Source organism: Notolabrus celidotus, chromosome 13 (genome assembly GCF_009762535.1).
Source record: "Notolabrus celidotus isolate fNotCel1 chromosome 13, fNotCel1.pri, whole genome shotgun sequence".
Taxonomy (NCBI): domain Eukaryota; kingdom Metazoa; phylum Chordata; class Actinopteri; order Labriformes; family Labridae; genus Notolabrus; species Notolabrus celidotus.
The window spans coordinates 22,428,416-22,448,085 of NC_048284.1; the positions used below are offsets into that span (position 1 = coordinate 22,428,416).

Consider the following 19,670-nt stretch of genomic DNA (forward strand, 5'->3'; position numbering starts at 1 on the left):
ACAAAGAACTTCAAATTTATAAATATTCTCTCAATGGAACATTAAATCAGTAGGGATGTTATATAATTCTTCCAAAAAATCCAACAGATTTTCAGGAGAGCATGACAAAGTGACAATAATCTGATACACACGCAGCGTCTCTACTCCAAAAATATCTAAACTTTTCACTGTATATACCCCCCCCTCCCCATATATAAAATATATGTTGACAAGAAGCATCAATACAGACCACATAAAAAGCAGAATCTCATGAGTTTGTCAAGTGCGTCTGTCAATTGTGGCGTCAGCGAAGGTCACTGTGCGTCTGACCCCTGCCACCCTACGTACACAAAACCTGACCTCACCAGACTGCTGGCCCTGCTTTGATGTCATGGTAACAAAGGATGCAACGGTGTCCATGCAAAGCTGCTGGGAAATGAAGTCACATGAAAAATAACAGCTAGTCCATGCTTTTTTTGTTGCAGGGCGGGCCAGCATCTGGGAGGATGACTCATGGATACCTCCTTGTTAAGCTTTCTACCTCATCTCCTGTTTTTAGAGAACACCTGCATCAGTGGCCGACAGATAACGATGCAAGAAAAGAGGACCAGGACAGGAAGCAGTGAAGGAGGTGGCCATGAGACTATTTTGCACACATAGGATTTTCGCCCTCTAGGGGACAAACATTGTGAATGCACATCTGGGAGAAAGGCTATGGAGATCAGCTGATTCAGATGGTGGATAAGCTGATGAGTGAATCTTCACAACGTGTACTCATTTATCTTAATTTGTGTCAGCACACCTGCAAACATTAATAATAATATCCAATAAGGGGCTGTATGAAAACTTTTATGGTCTGGAGGGGGGTGAATATTGCAGTTCTAGATGTTTAAGGACGAACTGCTAAAAATGTGGGCTTTTAATAGATGTTGAATGAGTGTGCTGGCCTTAAGTAGTTGTTAGAGTTGTGATTCAATGCAGCAATAGTTCCTAAAAAGGTATAAAATTGATACAATTCTGGGACAAAAATGTAAAACACACTTTCTGCTATCCTAAAGGATACAACCAAATCCCCATCCAAAATGTACATAATTTAACGCACATCTTTCCTCACCCCCTCCCCCTCCTTGTGATTTTCATACAGTCCCATTTTCCTGATACTTATCAGACACTCACTCTAATGTTGAGCTAAATTTAGAGGAGGTGAACTGGTCTGAGATCAGCTCCTACAGGGGATCTTCTACCTGGAGCCCAGAGGACGTCCCGTCCTGTCTCAGGTGTTCTCTTTGTCTTCCCTAATCTGATGAATCAATAAAAGCTCAAGTGACCAAGTTGCCACAGCATTCTCCCAAACGATACATTTAAGGTCAGTCAGGTTAGACATGAGGGTAAGAAGTCGTCTGCGCACAGATCCCAGGTCATATTTGTCTGTGTTTCAAGGCGACTCCTGCCCTCCTGTCTGTCAGGGTGTGCTTGGGTCTGCTCTCTACCCCCTGACGACTAAAAGAAACAAACTTAACAACACTTACATCTCTGTCAACAACTGTCACTCATTTAATTTCTAAACTTATAAGTTACAAATAAACACAAATAATTTCTATCCTGGAGCACAAACAAACAGGATATAGTTCATCAATTAGACACAGCATTTCCAAATAAGTTAAATTGAAATCTTAATATATCGTATTGTTTACTCCATTTAAATATTTTTTTCTTACTTTAAATATAATTATTACAGATCTTGCAAAAATACTACACTGTGCATTGGCTGTCTGCTTGTTTAAAGAGTGCCCGGTGCTTCCTTGGTTCAGATATATACACTTCATCAAAAATCATCTGGGAGGGAGCTCTTCACCGCCTGTCACACACCTTACAGGTCATGTGATGGCATCGAGTCCCTTCATTATCCTCTTTCTTTCTTTTGGTCAAATCTCAATTAACTCTGTGATGATCTTAAAACTCATTTGAACTTAAACAAAAATAATGCATATTCTTTGCTTGATTTGCTAAGTTCATTTTCCAAAAATAGTACGTCTAAAAATATATTGCATATGCCATTTTAGGAAATCGACATAATAAAATATTCTTAATAAGGAGAAATTGTAAAGTAGGAGAATATATATATTACCTCTTTGAAGAATCTGGGCATTAATAGAAATAAAGAACCCAAAGTTCAGGGTTTGATTTTGTTTTAGGTTTAAGGAGTCACGTTGCCCAAATAGAGAAAAAGTTACAGATGGCTTTAAAGTGGTGAAAACTTTTTTTTTTTTTTTAACGTCTTATCTTATTTTGAAGAACAGGACGTTCGGCTGTGTAGGAAAGCAATCGGGTACTCTTAATGTTTTTAAAAAGGTACACACACTCTGACACGACTCATTTTCTGAGTAACAGTACAACACTTTCAGATTACAAGGCAATGAATGAGTTCGGTTTGAAATCCCCCACAACTCAATTTCATATCAAACACCCCCCCAACCCCCACCTTCAGTCCATAAACACGCCTAACACGGTGCTACGTCAGATGCCTTTCTCTGAACTCTAAACACATTAACAGTGTGGATACATACATATATATATATATACTGTATATTTATGTAAGTATGTCAGAGCTGATCAAGGAATCAAATGGAATGACACTAGTTATTTATATATACTGTATAAACTCCAATGGATTCAACAGGTTGTGCATCAAGTCACATGATTAACACGCTGCCAACTCTTCATAATTCAATAACACATGTACAGTTTGCATCGACGAAAGCAGCCATGGCAACCTCATTGTTTCCTTCTCTAAAAAACACACACACACACACACACACACACACACACACACACACACACACACACACACACACACACACACACACACACACACACACACACACACACACACACACACACACTCACACTCACACTCACTCACTCACTCACTTGAAAGACACACTCTCCCCCTGGTAGGATAACAGTAGCTTGAAAGTAAAAGAAATGTGGCAATTAAGGAATGGATTAGTGCAATATAATAAAGGGAACAAGAGCAGAAGAGCTGACAAGGTGGAGAAGTGTGAGGGAGGAGGAGGGGACTCCGGTGTGTGTGACATCCTTTGGTTTATCATCAAGGGAGAGATGAGGGAGGAGAAGGAGGATGAGGAGGAGGAGGAAATCATTTCTGTATGTAGAATTAAACTTGGTGAGAAGACACTTGAATTTCATCGTTCAGGTTGCAAAGCAAGCAGGCAAAGCACAGCTGATGACTTATATGAACAGCTAAGTATTAAGAACCACTGATCTGTCAACCCACTGAAAAAGAATCGGCTGTGGGGAACTATTTAGTATATTTTTGACATTGTACTGACAAAAAATAAAAATGTTATTGAACTTGATTGCTGCTCTTAACTAGTGTATGTTGTCCAGTGATCAAGTCACAGCTGTCTGTCAGACAACACACAACAAAACATGTGTTGTCTTGGGACACAGTACACCTGTTTTACCACTTTTTGTTGCATGTGATGACAGTAGCTGCCTAAAGCTTTACCTGCAAGTCATAAGGCAAGTCACAGGGGAAAAACACATCAAAAAAAGGGAAAACGAAAAGAGAAATGAACAATGGCCCTTATCTTGATAAGCCTTCAAAGGGCCATTAGACCCTTTAAAGATCCCCTCTGGAACAAGGCTCTTCAGTTAGTTTGAAAAACCATTAGGGCTTTTGTCAAGTGTAATTTTTCACTAATGAATGACCTGCCCTGCTCTTCAGACTTGAGTTTGGTAAGGAAAAATCCGCCCCACAACCCCCTTCAGGTTCAGTATGTGAGCATCATGTGAGATGGAAATGTTTCTGTCAGTGTCAGAGCACTGTGGCACTGCTTTCTCTAAAGCTGCTTGTTTGGTTTGATTGCCTGAAAGCCTCCTAAAAAAACCATCACACACACCCACATTTATCCATTTATCCACACTGACAACACTCGTTCTCCCACACACACACACACACACACACACACGAACACACAAACACATGAGTGAGACAAACTCAAACCAGGAGAAATCAGACGCCACTCTCCATTAGCTGCTCCCTCACCCTAGCAGGTTGAGCAGCGTTAACACTGAGCTGACAGTGCAGGCCGGTGTTCACCCCTGGAAGCACCTTAGTGCCGGACCCTTCCTGAGCCTTAGCTTACAAATGGAACAAACATGATTGTTGTGCTGAGATGCTTTGGGGGAAACACCGTCCTGACAGTCGCCCAGGTCACTCTGGTGTTCTGCATTCCTGGCAGGCAAAAGGAGAGAAAAGTGGGGGCTTGCTGTGGAAGCTGAAATCTTCAAGCTAATGAATGAATTGTCCCTTCCTCGCTCCTCCGAAACAGGGAAAATTGTTGCTCTGCCTCACGTTGTAGCGCCCCCTGAAGTCAACTAAAGGGATCTGTGCTTCATAATGTGTCACAAACACTTTTTGCTTCATCTGAACCCCTCAAAAACCATTTCATCCCCCTTCACTCTGAAGACAGGGGAGTTCAGTCCTTCAGCAACACCACCTCAGTGCAGTGGGTGGAAGTTACACTATGATTAACTCACGGTTGGGAACACCCCCCCCCCCCCCCCCTCCTCCTCCTTCTTGCCTCTACTGCAGATTCTTCAGGATGCGTCCAAAGCGGAAGTCGTAGACGTGCCGGCAGAGATAAACCAGCTCTGGGTCGACATCAGTGGGCACACAGCGGTGGGAAGGGGGGGCAAAGTCGGGGCGGCAGGGCACCATGTTGGCACTGCCGGGTGGCGTGCCTTCAGCACGCCGCCTCACCAAGGCACAAAATCTACAGAGAAACACACACAGTAGATAAAAATACAAGCGACACCTACATACTGTGACTTTCAGGGGTGTGTCCAGAGGGGTGGCCTAAGGTGGCATAGGCCCTCCTTGAAATCTGATTGACCACCCCAAAAATCATCTAAATTGCTAGTTGCTTTCTCTGCATGTAAATGTACCAATGTAGGATGGATATCAGTCTATCAAAAAATGTGTCTGACTTTCAAAACTACATTTATTAGCGACTGTTGGTAACATCAGCTTTTTTTAAGAACTTGAAATTGTTACTTTGGACAAACATCTTCTTTATTTATTTGCTGTCACTCACAAACACAAACAAAAATATAACATTATTTATTCTTTATGATAGATAGCTAAAGATGATAGTTTAAGTACAAATATAAGAAAGAGAGACATTTGTGTGTGCACCTGCATATTCTATGCCACGCCTGCATTAATCATTGGCCCAAGTTGGGTCACCCCAGTCAAAAACGTCTTGACCCACCCCTGTGTTTTTCAGCCCTGGAAAAGGCAAATATCCAAGATATTATATTGTCGCGTTTCCTCAAATTTTTTTGTAAATGAAAGTAACTGAGCTAAAACTGATATTTGTAAATGATGTGGGAGCGAATATTTATGTTCTGGAGTTCCCTTGACTTCATTAACAGTTTCAGTGTCACAGGTGTACGACAGGAAAGTCAGAAAAACAGGCTCCAACATTTCTCAGAAGCAGAGGTGTTAATTAAAAGGGTTAACACCAAACCTTTAAGCTCTCTGCTAACGGCTAAAGCTGAGGGGTATTCCAGTGTGTATGTGTTTTTGTGTGAGTGTGAGTGTGAGTGTGTGTGTGTGTGTGTGTGTGTGTGTGTGTGTCTACTCACCTACAGTACTGGGCTAGGGGGAGAACGTAGCATCTGTCTTCTATGCAGGCCACACTATTTTCATCCTGATGCCGAGAGGCGAAAATCTCATTCTGAAACCACAGTGGGTGTACAATGTCACATCACCACAAGTGCCTCTTATTACGGCAGTCGAAGAATGAAGACGTGATGACACTTTTCACCTGCTAGAGAGTTAATTGTTTACATGCAGTGTGGTTTGGCCTCACGTTTTTTTTTCCCTTTTTCACATAAAACCCCTCTCTACTCTTCTCTACTCTTCTCCACTCTTCTCTATCGACATACCTAAACATGAGTATTGTTCATTTTCTAACAGTGAAATTGCTCTCATCTTTTTCTCTTTGTTTGTTCAGACTGAGGTGGCAGAGATATCATCACTCTGGCATTGTGGTTACACTGAAGAGCTAACCAGCTATCAACAGTTTCGGGGCTGCTGGGAGGAAGATAATGATGTCTCTGACAGCAGCAGCGACTGTCTCAGTGTGTGTGCACAGAGAGGAATTTGTTAACCTCCTTCCACATTATTGTCTTATGTAAAACACCTCATTATACATTATCACTCTCTCAAAATAAAGAGATAATCACACTTTTCCATTATTACATTGATGCATTTGAATGTAATGACAATACTTTCCTCCCACATTCAATAAACATGCCACATTATCAGCAACAGAATCAAAGAACAAGACAGAGTCTTCTTATGAATGTTGCTATGAAACTTTCACACACACGAAAAACAGTATAATCAGCTTGCGGTGGAGCGGTGAGAGTCTTTAGAGACATTTCATTTCACTTAAAGTGTTATACAAGCAGTGCTGACCATTCAGGTCACAGCATGGTCAGTTCAATGAACAGATTTTTTTTCTTTACTCCAAGTATCCGGATACATTCTGTAGAGCTAATGTTAATATGTTGGCTTTGTCTGGATACAATTCTAAGTATCAATCAGGGATGTGATTGGAAAGGGACAAAAAAAAGCAGGAAAACAGAGCGTGGCAAGGTACATATCAAAGCTTTCACTGCACAAATAAATGATCCACAAGTTTGCACCCTAAGATCTATCTGTTCGCACATGCAAAGATGAACTACATCTTTTTATTAAGACGTCAACACAACACAGTTTCAACACATCTGTGTCGCTATCAAGACAACCGAGGGACACTTGTTATGTTACTTTGCTGTAGGCACACAGCAAAGCAAATTACACAAACAGTCAAGACAGCTGACCACTGTGTCCTTTCAAAATTAGCAGGTTGAGTTGGAGATGAATACCAACAAACATCCTCAAGGATGTTTGAAGTCCCATGGGTCAACCTCTCAGGTTAAAACATCTAACCACATCACTGATCAAGAATTTCAGACATAGTGAAATAAACCAAAAAATTAAGAATATTAACATATGAATAAAAAATCTCAAATCCAATTATAATTTAAATCCAACAGTATTGCCACTTTTTCCCACTCTCAGTTTTACCACCTTATGTAGGGAAAATCTGTAAAGGTCTGTCTGCTCATTCACACAAAAGCAGCTGTGCATCACACTGGTTTTGACCTTTCTGACCTTGTACACAGAGTCTGGGATGAAAATAGCTCCAAAAAATCTGAAGTCGTGGGGTAAAAATCTCAGTGTGATAAAAAAAGACTGTGTGGCACTACATTTAAAGAATCTTTCATACCTTTAGTTTACATGCAGCTAGCAAGAGGAAACAAAACTTCACAAGTTCTCCAACTTATTTTCATTGTGGTGGGGTTTAGTCTGCCTGTATATCTGCATGAGATGAGTTTTCCTATCATGGCTTGGTTCAAAAATGAAATCCTTCCATAGACATATTTTTTGATAAAATAGTGCAATACTTCTGTCAAATTCTCATCCATTCATTGTACTTTTCTTAGACCAGTGTCCAACATTCATTCTGAGCCTCACCTCACAGTGCGCGTTTGGATCTCGTCCTCCCTGGGTGTGCTCAGGTCGGTAGTACCAGAAAAGACTCATCATCAGCTCTCCTGGGGAGGCAAATATAGGCACACATAGCACAGACAGAGCACACACACACACGCACACGCACACACACGCACGCACACACACACACACACAAAGGTAAACAATCTTGGCCATATGTCCTTTCGTTTATCCATCCATGCAGGTAAACCTCATTATCTCTCCATCTCTCCCCTCCTCGTCTCCTTCACCTGTTTTGGGGTCCTCCCACAGCGCTGATATCTTGGCAACATACGGGAGGGATTTCTTCCTGGGGCCCGATCTCAGCAGCACAGTGTCTCTGACATGTATCACTTCACCGTCCCTCTCCACTCCTTCATAACACTGCCGCAGGGCTGTCTCATCCTCTCCCTGACACACACACACATAAACACACACCAACAAGGACAGATATAATTCTCATTATAAAGACAAAAAGGAATCTGTCACATGAAGCTGTGCGGTCAAAACACAATTATATTTCCCCGTAAGAGCCCATGTTTTTATTCTGTCTGCCAGGCAGCTGCATGGATGCTATTGCTCCTACTAGCAGGGCTAAGTACAAGAGAAAATACTCTTTTGCTCTTCTTTGTCATTCACAAACACGCTCACAAATAACCTACCGCAATGAAGACCTCTCTCTCGGACGGCATGCCAACAGGCCGCCAGCCATTAGTCGCACGTCTACGGCTGACCTTCTTTTGTTTAGTGCTGCCGAGGCTTGGCAGGGGTGACGGCTGTTTCTGCCGCGTGCGGCTGATGGACAGCGATCCGTTGGAGGGTTTGGTGCTCTGTGGGCACTCCCTGGCCAGCTTTAACCTGGCCGGGGGCTGGTCCCGTCCCGATAGCGGGGTCAGCAGGTGGGGTTTGGTCTGGGTGGAGGTGGGTACAGTGGACAGAGGGCAGCTGGACATGGGCATTGAGGGAGACACCAGGTGGGAGGGGCTGTGATTACCCTGAGGGGAGGAGTAACCCTCTGGAACAATAAAGAGAGAGAATTACACCTTCAATCAATATTTTCAAGAAATATCTTAACTATAGCTATTTAAAACTAAAAGGCCCAGTTTCTCTCTTATAAAGATTTCAATACAAATACAAAACAGTAGCTAAGGGGAGCTAATGTTAACACACTGTTAGGAAGCAGGTTCAGTTGTTGCTGTTAAGGAACAACATAGAGCATCAAATTGATTAGTTCCACCTTTAAAAAGAAACCTGCTTCTTTATCTTTTTCGTCAGTCTAACTGTATGAGACACAGTCATTCTGGAAAATTCTACATGTAAGATTCTTATCAGGGAAAATCTGTAAGTCAGAGCCTCTAGCTAAGGGCACTTTCAAAGCTCACACCAAAAACCAAAGAAAACAAACATATTAATGTCTAGACTTGTTGGGCCTCGCACCTTACTTGAGGCACAAATTTCACAACAAAGGACTTGTTAGTTCTGTTGGTAATAAGTAGATCAAAGTTTGCAGTTGAGATAAAGGTTTTCTTTGATAGTTAACATGTTGTAAGATCAAATGATCAAAGGCACATGAAAACAAACTAGTTTCCAATGAGGGCGAATAGTCTCCCTGCTCCAGATATTAATAAAATGCTAAATTTGGTTGTTTGGGAAGTCAATGTGATATTAGGTAAGGAGTACTTTTACATTACTACAGTACTACATGTTTGGGTTTTTAAATTAGCTAGTAATACGTTTACATTAACGGTCCCCCTCTCCCACTCACCTGTTTTGATGGTGTGTGTACATCCAGTGCATCCTGTGCTGAAAGAGCACCCCCTGCTGGTGACAGGAGGCATGGCTCTGTAAGTGTAGCCACTGATCCCGCAGGCGTCACCGTAGCACGGCGAAGCCACCGTGTTGCAGTAGGCGGGGTGGGGCAGTCCCGAGCCGTGGGACACCCGTGGATCGAGCAGCTTGGAGCCAGTCATCCGATTAGAGCAGAGACTGGAGGGGTTAAAGTTCAGAGGTCGCTGGGCCAGGCTTGCTGACGTTGTTCCAGTGTGTGTGGGGTGGGCGATGTGGACATAGTAGCTGGAGAAGCAATGATCAGCGGTGCAGAGGCAGGGGTGGGGGCTGAGGGTCAGAGCTGTGTGCGGGTGGGTATGGGGAAGGGGCGGGGAGGTTACGAGGCACTCGTGCTTCACAGGGGTCATGGCTGAGTTAAGTGGCTGATCGTCGGACTCTCCGTAGGTCTGCTGGCCCAGGAAGAAGGCCAAGCGGTGGCAGTATTCCACTGAGCCCTCAGGAGGACAGCAGTAGTACGGGCTCAGTTCTGTCTCCATCTGTTCTTCCTTCACTTGTTTAAGCGGGTATGCTAGCATGCTGCGCGACTGGTAGCCCGGTTTGGTCAGTCGATGGGTGCAGCTGCTAGTGTCCCACTCTACTTTGGGCTCAAAGTCTGCCTTGTTCTTGCAGGATTCGCAGTTGCTGTGCCGGGACGGTTCCTTCTTCCCCGTCTGCTTCTGGGAGTGCCCCTTAGGTTTGACTCTGGCCTGCTGTTTTGGTGTGGAGGTTGCAGCAGGCGTCTTACAGTCTGATGTGACAGTAGCAGTGGGCACAGACTTTACTCTTTGTTTGCTTGTTGCAGACGAGCTGGTTAACTTCAGAAGTGCTGCAGCGTTGAGTCCTGCCAATCTTCTCGGGGCAGGGGCATCCAAACTCTCCTGACTCATCCCCCAAATATCTTGTCCTTTGGCTTTGGCCTTCTTGACCTTCTTGACTTCCTTGACTTTCTTGACTCTCTTGACTTTTTTGGGGCTTTGGCACGGTTCAAGTTTGTGAGATGTGGAGGTTTTGCCAATGTTCCCTCGTGGAACTTTATGACTTCCACAGATAACAGTCCTTGTTGGATCTGTATCCACGGATGCCCCTCCATTTGATGGCTCTTCCTGTCTCTTGGCCTGTTTGACTGCTGGCTGCAAATTAGTCGCTCTGTCAAGCAGTAGACTGTTGACTGCCTCTGCATTAAGGGAGGCCAGTCTGCGCTTACGAGGTTGTAACACATAAACGCTCTCGCTATAACTTGAGCTGATTAACTTTGATTTGGTTTTTGTTGATGACTTTTCCTCTTTTCTTTCACCTCTTTTCCCCTTTTTAGGCTTGGGTTTGAGAGATGAATGCCGGCGTGCTTCTTTTTGCTCCCTCTTTTCAGAACTCTCCTGTTTGCGCACACTTTCCTCCAATCGGGTCAGGAGAACATGGCAACTAAGCCCCTCCCCATCCGTAACCCCAGCCCTCCCTCGCAAAGGATACGACTTCCTGTCTCGTTTCTTGTCACCCCTCTGGTTGACTTTTTTATTCTGATCTGATCTCCCTCTCTTGTCTTTCATCCTCTTGTCTGGGTGTTTTTTGTGTTTGATGATCTCACTTATCTTCTTTGTTCTGCCAAATCGCAGGGAGCGCTCAGGCCATGCGTCGCCCATAGCGCCACCATGTGGCCAAAGAGGGCCGTTGTCCCACCACCCAGCGCTGCTGTCACTCTGCCTGAGGGAACCCTTCTGCCTTGCGTGAGTCATCACATGCTTCTCCACGGGGCCTAGAGATAAGAGACAAGTGGTGAAAACTACAGTTTGTCCTAGTTTCACTGTGGGCTTACAATGCTCACTATCAACAGAACAACAGCCAGAAGAAGGAGACAAGTGAGATACCAACAAAGCTTTCAGTTTCCTCCAAAGAGAGTGTGTTCAGCCTTAAACATGCTGAACATTTGTTTGCTTCTTGTAGCTACACAGATGTTCAGATCAGCAGGAAACAGTTTTCATCATGATGCCTGATCAGAACAGATATCATAGTCCAGGCAGACATTCATGTTTGTGTGAGTTTTAAGCACTGAGTATGAGATATAAACAATTAAATAACATCACCACAAACTAGACAAAGCTAAGAGGGCTTCTTAGGGGAGGAAAAAACTGCAGCACAATGAACTTAAAAGCAAGTGAGAGCCAACAAAATAAAAGCGTATCAGAGGTATTGACTATTTTACATAAGCCTTTAGTTTAGAGTTAAACATCTGAAAGCGAACATAAAGATGATGACTAAATACTGCTAAATGGTTTCGTGCTCAGGATGAAATGAGTGGATCGTATGGTGAGCTCCAGCCATTGTGTTTGAGATCCTGTCACTGCATCAGGTCTGTGTGTGTGTTTGAAAAACCTGATGCACTCCGTCACTCATTCACTGCAATCTTTACCTTATCACCCACTGTGCACAACGCATGCAAATAGCAGCTTGTTAAAGCTAACTGTGTAGTTTACTTTAAAATTATATGGAAGGAACTTTAATATTAAGCTTGAGTAAAGAACAAAAGACGAATGAAAATAAGGCAGGTTTATGTAATTGAAAACCAGGCCTTAATGTCTGTTTTATGTAGACAAATAAAAAAATATTAGCCTTGGAGTGTACAGTAACCCCCCTAAAGTAAAACCAAGTAATTACTCCTCAAAACGCTTTTGTAAATGCTTTTAAAGTCCATATACCAGCAGCAAAAAGGTATACTTCAGTAAAGGAGCGATGGAGGAAAGATTTTTCATCTTCATAAAAAAATGACTTCCTTTAAAAAACCTGAATAAACAGTAGAATCTGCATCACAAAGGAAAGAAGTAAGTCCCCACAGCAAACACAGTTTTAGTCAATCATTTTTATGGCCGAATGAATGAAAGGTTTCATATTTCTTGTGTCCAAATCACAACATTTTCTTGTCCAACCCTGTTGCTTTCCATGATTGGCAACAGTGAATTTCCTCTTAAAGGCCAACTACACCATAATATGTTATTAAAATAATTACATAGCTTTTTGGTATCATATAATATAAAAAAGGTCAAAGAAAGCTCATATTGTGTGCTCAAAGTTTAGTTTATGTGTTGGTTTTGAAGGTCAACATCCTCTCCCTCCTTCATATGTCGAGCAAATGCAGACCTCCTCAGTCAAGTTAAGAAATATACAACCTTAAATAAGATTCACATCATTTGGCACATCAACACAAAAAGCCAGAGGACAGCATGCAGATATCATACCACAGGGTGAGCCACAGTGTCGTATTTGATCCATGGAGCCACTGCTACCTGAGAAGTAGGTCTGAGAGGTCTGTCCTCCATCACACCTCCCATCATCTCAGCAGAGAAATGTAGAGTAACAACTACCATCTAGATCTATCTGTACAATGTAGACATCAATGTATGTGCTACTGAGCGGGGGTTAGTCAGTGTCGCCCTTGTTCCCTTAACCCTCAGGTCACACACTCTGCAGTCATGAGCTCCAGCCTCCTACAATCACTCCTCCCTCACTCTGTTGCTTTCTAAAAAATGCTTGGAGAGGGTTCTGGCAGAATTGGAGGGTGTACTTACCCTTTAAAGACTATCGACATAAATATTTATAGCAAGTGCTTGTCTCTCTATCCTCTTCGTGTTTAACAGTGCAGAGACTGACTTCATGAATTTAAAGTTTTAACATTTCCCTAAATAACCTTTATATCATAGTTATCACGCAAGTATTAGCTTATCACCAGAGAAAGAAGTCCTCCAAGGTTTTATCGCAGTCAGCTTTATGATGTTTGCCAATTCGTTCTGCACTGCAAGAGTTACAGGCCAAGGCATCTGTTCAGACTAGCATGGCTGTGTGAGGCGCACAGAGGCCTCGTGGCTGCTACAGATTTCTCTGTTGTGTGAAGACATTTAGAGCTGTAGATTTTGGACCTTCTTCTCATGACTAATTTACAAATGATGGTTGACAAGATTTTTCCAACATGTTTGATTTTGTCCGCCCAAATGTGACGAGGCATGTGCAGCAAAAAGGTCCAAGGCTTAAACACTAAAACGAAAACTGGTGATGGCCAATCAGACTCTAGCTCCAGGGCAAGTGAATATTAATAACTCTCTGATCTACAACAAGCTGTTTCAAAGGAAGTCACGGCATTTAATATCATTTTCATATAGTCATGTACCTCAGAACAAACTTGAATGTTAAGAAAGTACAAGCTTCTTTTGCAATCTGTCCAGGAAGTATGGAGGCATTTTTAATAGAGGTCATCATCAGATACTTTACGATTCCTGATTTTTGTGCTCCACTATTTTTCAGATGCCCGGCCTGGAGTTGGCATCTTGTGACAGAGGCAGAGCAGACAAGATGTGATCTGTTTTGCCGTGTGACCTTGCCAACTGAGACTGAAATTCAATACCAAAGCTATATATTTGTAACCTAAATTAAAAGGTATTCCTCTTCACGTCTAATGCTGAATTCAAGAAATTCGATCCCTCTTCTGATCTATAATCTGTGTTAATAATCACAGTTTAAATCCGTGTTCACCTCTAACAATTAACCTTGATACTGAGCTTTTAAAGTATTTTTGAACCACAAAGACATTTTTCCACCAGCAGCTGTGGGTCACTACTGAGAAGTGTAGGTGGGGAAACACCGGAGGGGATAACCTGTGAGATATAATCTTACAGGGCAGAAATGTGGCCAAACTGCAATTTGCCTCTTTAAACACAGCGAGGCCGGGATATCTTCAGGAAGTAATCTCACATTTATTGAAAGATCAATGACCCCTGCGCTTCGTCTCTAATTGGTAAGAAAACAGATCATGAGCTTCTTTCTGCATCAAACACCGACTCAATGGGTTATTTTCTTCTTATCATAAAACCTGCAAGATCTCTCGAGACTCAAGAGATAACCTATGTGTGAAACTGTGGCCCAGGTGGGATTAAATAATAATTTTACTCATTCAGGTTTGCAAGAAAAAGCCCCCAAAAAATCAATGAATATCTACAGACTCCATTTATCTCTTTCTATACTGGGAAACTGCAGGTAAAGATAGAGCATAAATGTTTCAGTTTTATGCTATGGCCTACAAATTCACCTATAAGCATACTGTGAATATTGAACCATTTGCAATATTTTTGGTTAAGCTATAACTAGCCTCCATGCATGGTGTTTCCCTCTGAATTGGCTCTGTGTGTGCCTGTAAGTCCACACGCAGGGATCAGGAAACTTCTCCTGCCAGTAACTTTCCAAACACTACATGCAGCACTGAAAGCACTGAGTACCATCATTAGCCTGGATGCATCAAAATTTCAAAAAAGTTTTAAATAAAAGGTTGAGGGGTGTACTACAAAGCAAGATTTGTAGAGAAAATCTGATATGTTGATTTTCAGGTCACAGTTTTCTGTGTCATGGAGCTGGCTCTCTGTTAACCTGGCTATATCACCATGCTAACTTACTTGGCAAAGTTAACCGGGTCAGGAGTCAGGACCAGGTAATGTTCAGAGTTTCAGCTCTAAATAGGCTGAAAAGCGCTGTCCTTCTAGTAATTGTGACATGGCGCTGTTCTGTGGGCAGTCTAGATCCTCAGCTAAAATAATATGCATGTAGAAAAATGTAAAACCGTAATTTTACATTAATAAAGCCACAGGATGAGGTTGTGCAGTTTCAGTAACACATAGTGTGTGCATCACATCACCATAGAGCTTTTGCATTCATTTAGTACAGGTATAACAGAACACATGTATTAACATGTTAATTTTATATCATATATTACTACAGGAATATCTATAAATGGAAAATATTTTTTTGTTTAACAGTAAAATAAAGAAAAAGTCAGAACTTTTTTCTCAGCTCTTTTTTCCCTTTTCTAATCCATTCCAAGAAAGGATTTCCCAAAAAACACTCCACAGCCTGTGCCTTCAGACTCGGACTACACATGAACTTTCAAAAACTATAACCTAATAAAACAAGGTAAGTATTGATATTGTCGCATCCCTAATAATGATTACTTGATTAATCCAAACAAATGTCACACATATCACACACAGTTACTGTAAAGCACATACATTTGAGCATTTTAGTAGTGATATGACATCAAATTTCCCAAAACAATGATCTGTTGATTCAATCATGAACAGAAGAGAAAACCGCACACTAATTAAGAGTCACTTTGAGGATTTTCTGAAAAATTACAGCCTCAAAGTTCATTCTCACCTATGTTGGGATGTCTCTCTGACTCCCAGGATAACTTTTGAGAGGGCCACATCATATTTTAGAGGATGAGAATGAGGAAATGTGTTTAAAAGGACACTTAATCTTTAAGCTAACACTTAGATTAGCATACTTGAGGAACAATGAGTAGGTGGTGTAGGACAGTGGAACATACTATGTGCTGATACAGTCCACCACAAAATTATGATTGAAAGAGGCTGCAGCACTGGGTTGGTATACGTGATGTGGTTTTATTCATATTTCACTCACCAAAGATTTTTGTGTCTATTAACACACATGTTTCCCCTCACTCCAAAGTCAATTGTGGAGTCCCTCAGGGGACCAATTCTATTTTCTCTGGATATGCTACCCCTTGGCCAAGTTATACAAAAGACACAATATCTAATTTCACAGCTAAGCTGATGACACACAGCTGTATCTCCCTATAAAACCTAGCGCCACTGCAAACCTCTCAAATCTCACTAATTTGTCTCATAGATATTACAAAAAAGATGTCTTCAAATTATGTTTCATAAATGCTTAAAAAACACAGGCATTAACGACTGGTCCAGAAAAGATGCACCCTGTCATTCAATCTTCTCATGTCACTCAATGGCAAAGTGTCAGAAACTGGGGAGTTTCCTTTCACAGCAATCTCACTTCAGGAAACGCACAAAGAAAGTCATTCAGTCCTGTTACTGTTAATATAAATATATTCCAGGATAAGATCAACACTGACTTTTCCGGATGCATTATAATTATCTATGCTTTTATCTCCTCCAGATTAAATTATTGATCAGCTTAATGGTCTTTTAACAAGCTTGAATCAGGAATCAATAAATAGACTCCAAAATGTGCAAAATCCAGAAGCTACACTTTAAATAGTAACTTGGTATGTTTTAATTAGTGTATAAACACCTGAATACAAAAATTATTGTAATTCTCGTTAACTGAGAGTGAGCTTTTCATATCTACACAAGGATCGGGTCCCTTTCCACGAAGGCTGCCATCCTACACCAGCGTGTTTAGTTGCATATAACAGACAAATTACTTAAGGCCATATCTGTTTTTGTATTTAGTGAGTGGCTGTCCAAATTGCACATGCTGAAAGAGGAAGAAGAGGAGAGAGGTTGTTGTGCACAAAATAATTTGTATTGATAGACACCTTTGATAAAACTTGACAAATAGAGGATGATACTTATCATGCATCACAGCAGCTTCTTGTCCTCCAATGCCACCGTTTCTTTACCAAAGCAACTGGCTATCATCTCCACGTGACAACCCACAGAGTGTGTGTTTGGCTGTCCTCTGGGTTCACCCCACACAAAAGGATTTGTGATCATAAATATTGAACATGTCTAACATTTACAATTTCAAATTGAGGAGCCCTGGTAATCTTCCAGGCAGATCAGGGTAAGTAAGATCACTCTTAACACAACTCGCACCACAGGAAAATCTGGGGAGAAAAAACACTAGAACCATCTGATAACTGTGCCTTTGCTTACTTTTGTTTGAAGGGTATAATCAAGCTCAAAACTAGCCCGATTATCTTGTAGTGTGTACTCAGCCTTAACCAACCAGCCTCAGATATTCAGGCAGGAACTGTCCTAACATTTCCACCTCAAACTTCAAACTAAACAGGACTGAGTGTTTGCAGTTTGGGCTCCTCAGCTATGGATTCACCTGCCTGACTAACTCCCAGAACAGACTAGCTCCAACAGCATCTTCTTTGAAATCTCTTCTAAATACAGGATTTTAACGAAAATCCTTCTTGTAATTTCTGCATTTAATTCATGATACTGTATCTAATTATCTTTTATTCATATGTATTACTTATTGTATTCAGTTATTGTTGTTCCTCTTCTATTCTTCAGACATTGTTGTTTTGAGTTGTTTCCCCTTTTATTTAGTACAGCTTGCTATTTTATTGAATTTCCTTTGTTATTTGTACATGTGTGTACAATGTGTACATTATTATGGGGCATTTATGCTTCTATGTAAATATAAATAAAAAGAATAATAGTAAACAGTATCATGATTATTATATAGTTGTAAACTTCTGATGTCTTTAATTAGGTCTTTGTTGACAACTTTAAATCAACATCCTCTTTACTGTGCAATGACTGAGTTTCTTCTAAACACATCATTAACTTAGCCTGTTTCACTTTTCTATAGGCCCATTTTAAAGATCAGACATCATTGTTGATTGAGGTTAAAAAAAAGTTCATGCTTATAAAACTTATAGAGGATTTTAAAGTTATATATTTTGGGGCATTTTTTCCTGTATTGACAGGACAGCCGTAGAGGGATTGGAAATGTGGGGAGCAAAGAGTGGGGAAGACATACAGCAAATGGTCACCGTCGAACCGGCGGCCTCTGCAATGAGGACTATAGCCTCTGTATGTGGGGCGCTTAGACCACTAGGCCACCATCGCCCCAACTTACAGTGTATTTAACATTTGACTGGTTACTGATGCACAGTATCTGATTAAAGCTCCTGTCAGGAACTTTCTATTTGTGTCCTTTGGTGCCCCTCTTCATGGCTTATTTTGTCCTGTTCACTTTAGTTGTATATTCTTACAAAATCAACTCAATCTGCTGTTTTTCAAAAGTCATATGTATCAGTCACTGTGAATGATGCCTGAGGAATAAGTAAAACATACTGTGTGGCGTAGACTGTCTTGACTGAAAGCTCTACACTCACAATGGTCACAGGCATTAAAACACACAATAAAAAAAGTACAATGAAAAATTGTCAATGTTCCCGTTGATGGTCTTGTTTGCTTTTACATCATTAAGAGGCATCACTATTTTAATCTGTTTCATTCCAACTAAAAAACTCCCCTCTAGAGCTTTAGGTGTACTTAACAATATAAAGCAGAATATGAACTATTCCCAAATGTATTGAAAAATACTGGGCACATGCTGATAGAGGGTTCTGATAGTATTATACTGTTATAAAAGAAACACAGATCAACTCTCTTAATAGAACAATGACAACTCAGTCATAAACATTTCAAATATGTTTCAGCACTGCAAGTCTTTGTAAACCAATTATAAATGTTTATGTTCCTCTTGTGAATGATAAACAGGGGGTTGGCTGGTTTTCTTTATTTAAAAACATTTTTAGGGGGACTGGATGAAACTAGATTGGGTTGGGAGGTTGACTGCTATTTTCTGGGGAAACAAATCTAACAGCCTTTTACAATATTTATGTGGACTCTTAACCAAATTGACTCAAATATATCAAAAGTATGTTCATTAGAAAAAAGGTGACACTACAGCTGCTGTTTATTTTTTGACAAAGACCTGCAAACAGCTTTAGCTGTGCTATAATTTTGACTCAACAGATCAAGTCTGAATGAAAAAGTTCAAAACTTCCTTGTTCTCCAATTTAAAGCAGACATTTATGTTTTCCTTTTAGGCTATCTTTTCACTTGTCTGACCCATCCATAATTTGTTGATCTCTCTTGCGAAATACTGAAAACCCATTCAAGCCAAGTTAACATTTCATATAAGACACATCTGAGAAAAATAAATAACTTTGCCCAAAACTGCTCAAACTCGGGCCCACTCTATGACAAACAACTTTTCTTCATTTATCTGTTTTATGTATACAAGTTTAGTTTAAGGTGTCAAAAGCCAGACAGGTCACTATCCAAGCAACATGTAACACACACAAACTCCAGCTCTGCTCCACACTTGCTAACTCTAGCTGTCATGATACAACTATTCACCATTCATCAGCCACTATTACACATTATCACACCTGTAATCAACACCTCATCCAATATCTTTAAAATGTTTCTCCTTTCAGCTTTAAAGTGGAGCCACACACACACACACGCACATCAAAAATAAATACCCCGCTGGGTAAGGTAGCACTTTGGGATCAGATTGAGAAGGCTCTTATTTTACATTTTCCATGTCAGGGCTGCTGACAGAAGGATACAGCACGAGGCGTTTATCAGGAAAAGACTACAAGAATCTGAAACATCAGGTCAATGTTCTTCTGTTGTTTTCTTCCAAGACTTACACCGCAGCCCTG

General features: G+C 41.1%; 1 protein-coding gene across 3 annotated transcripts in view; it reads right to left on the reverse strand.

Moving 5' to 3' along the window:
- Positions 1–19,670, reverse strand: part of LOC117824644 (bromo adjacent homology domain-containing 1 protein-like) — a 39,149-nt gene continuing 19,479 nt past the window's right edge. For all 3 annotated transcript variants that reach the window (XM_034700183.1, XM_034700182.1, XM_034700184.1), the window contains 6 exons: positions 9,378–11,189; positions 8,275–8,627; positions 7,864–8,023; positions 7,598–7,677; positions 5,656–5,747; positions 1–4,781 (listed from right to left, as the gene is read on the reverse strand). In XM_034700183.1, the coding sequence (XP_034556074.1) occupies positions 4,592–4,781; positions 5,656–5,747; positions 7,598–7,677; positions 7,864–8,023; positions 8,275–8,627; positions 9,378–11,169 (2,667 nt within the window). In that variant the 5' untranslated portion in view covers positions 11,170–11,189 and the 3' untranslated portion in view covers positions 1–4,591. The remainder of the gene's footprint in view (positions 4,782–5,655; positions 5,748–7,597; positions 7,678–7,863; positions 8,024–8,274; positions 8,628–9,377; positions 11,190–19,670) is intronic.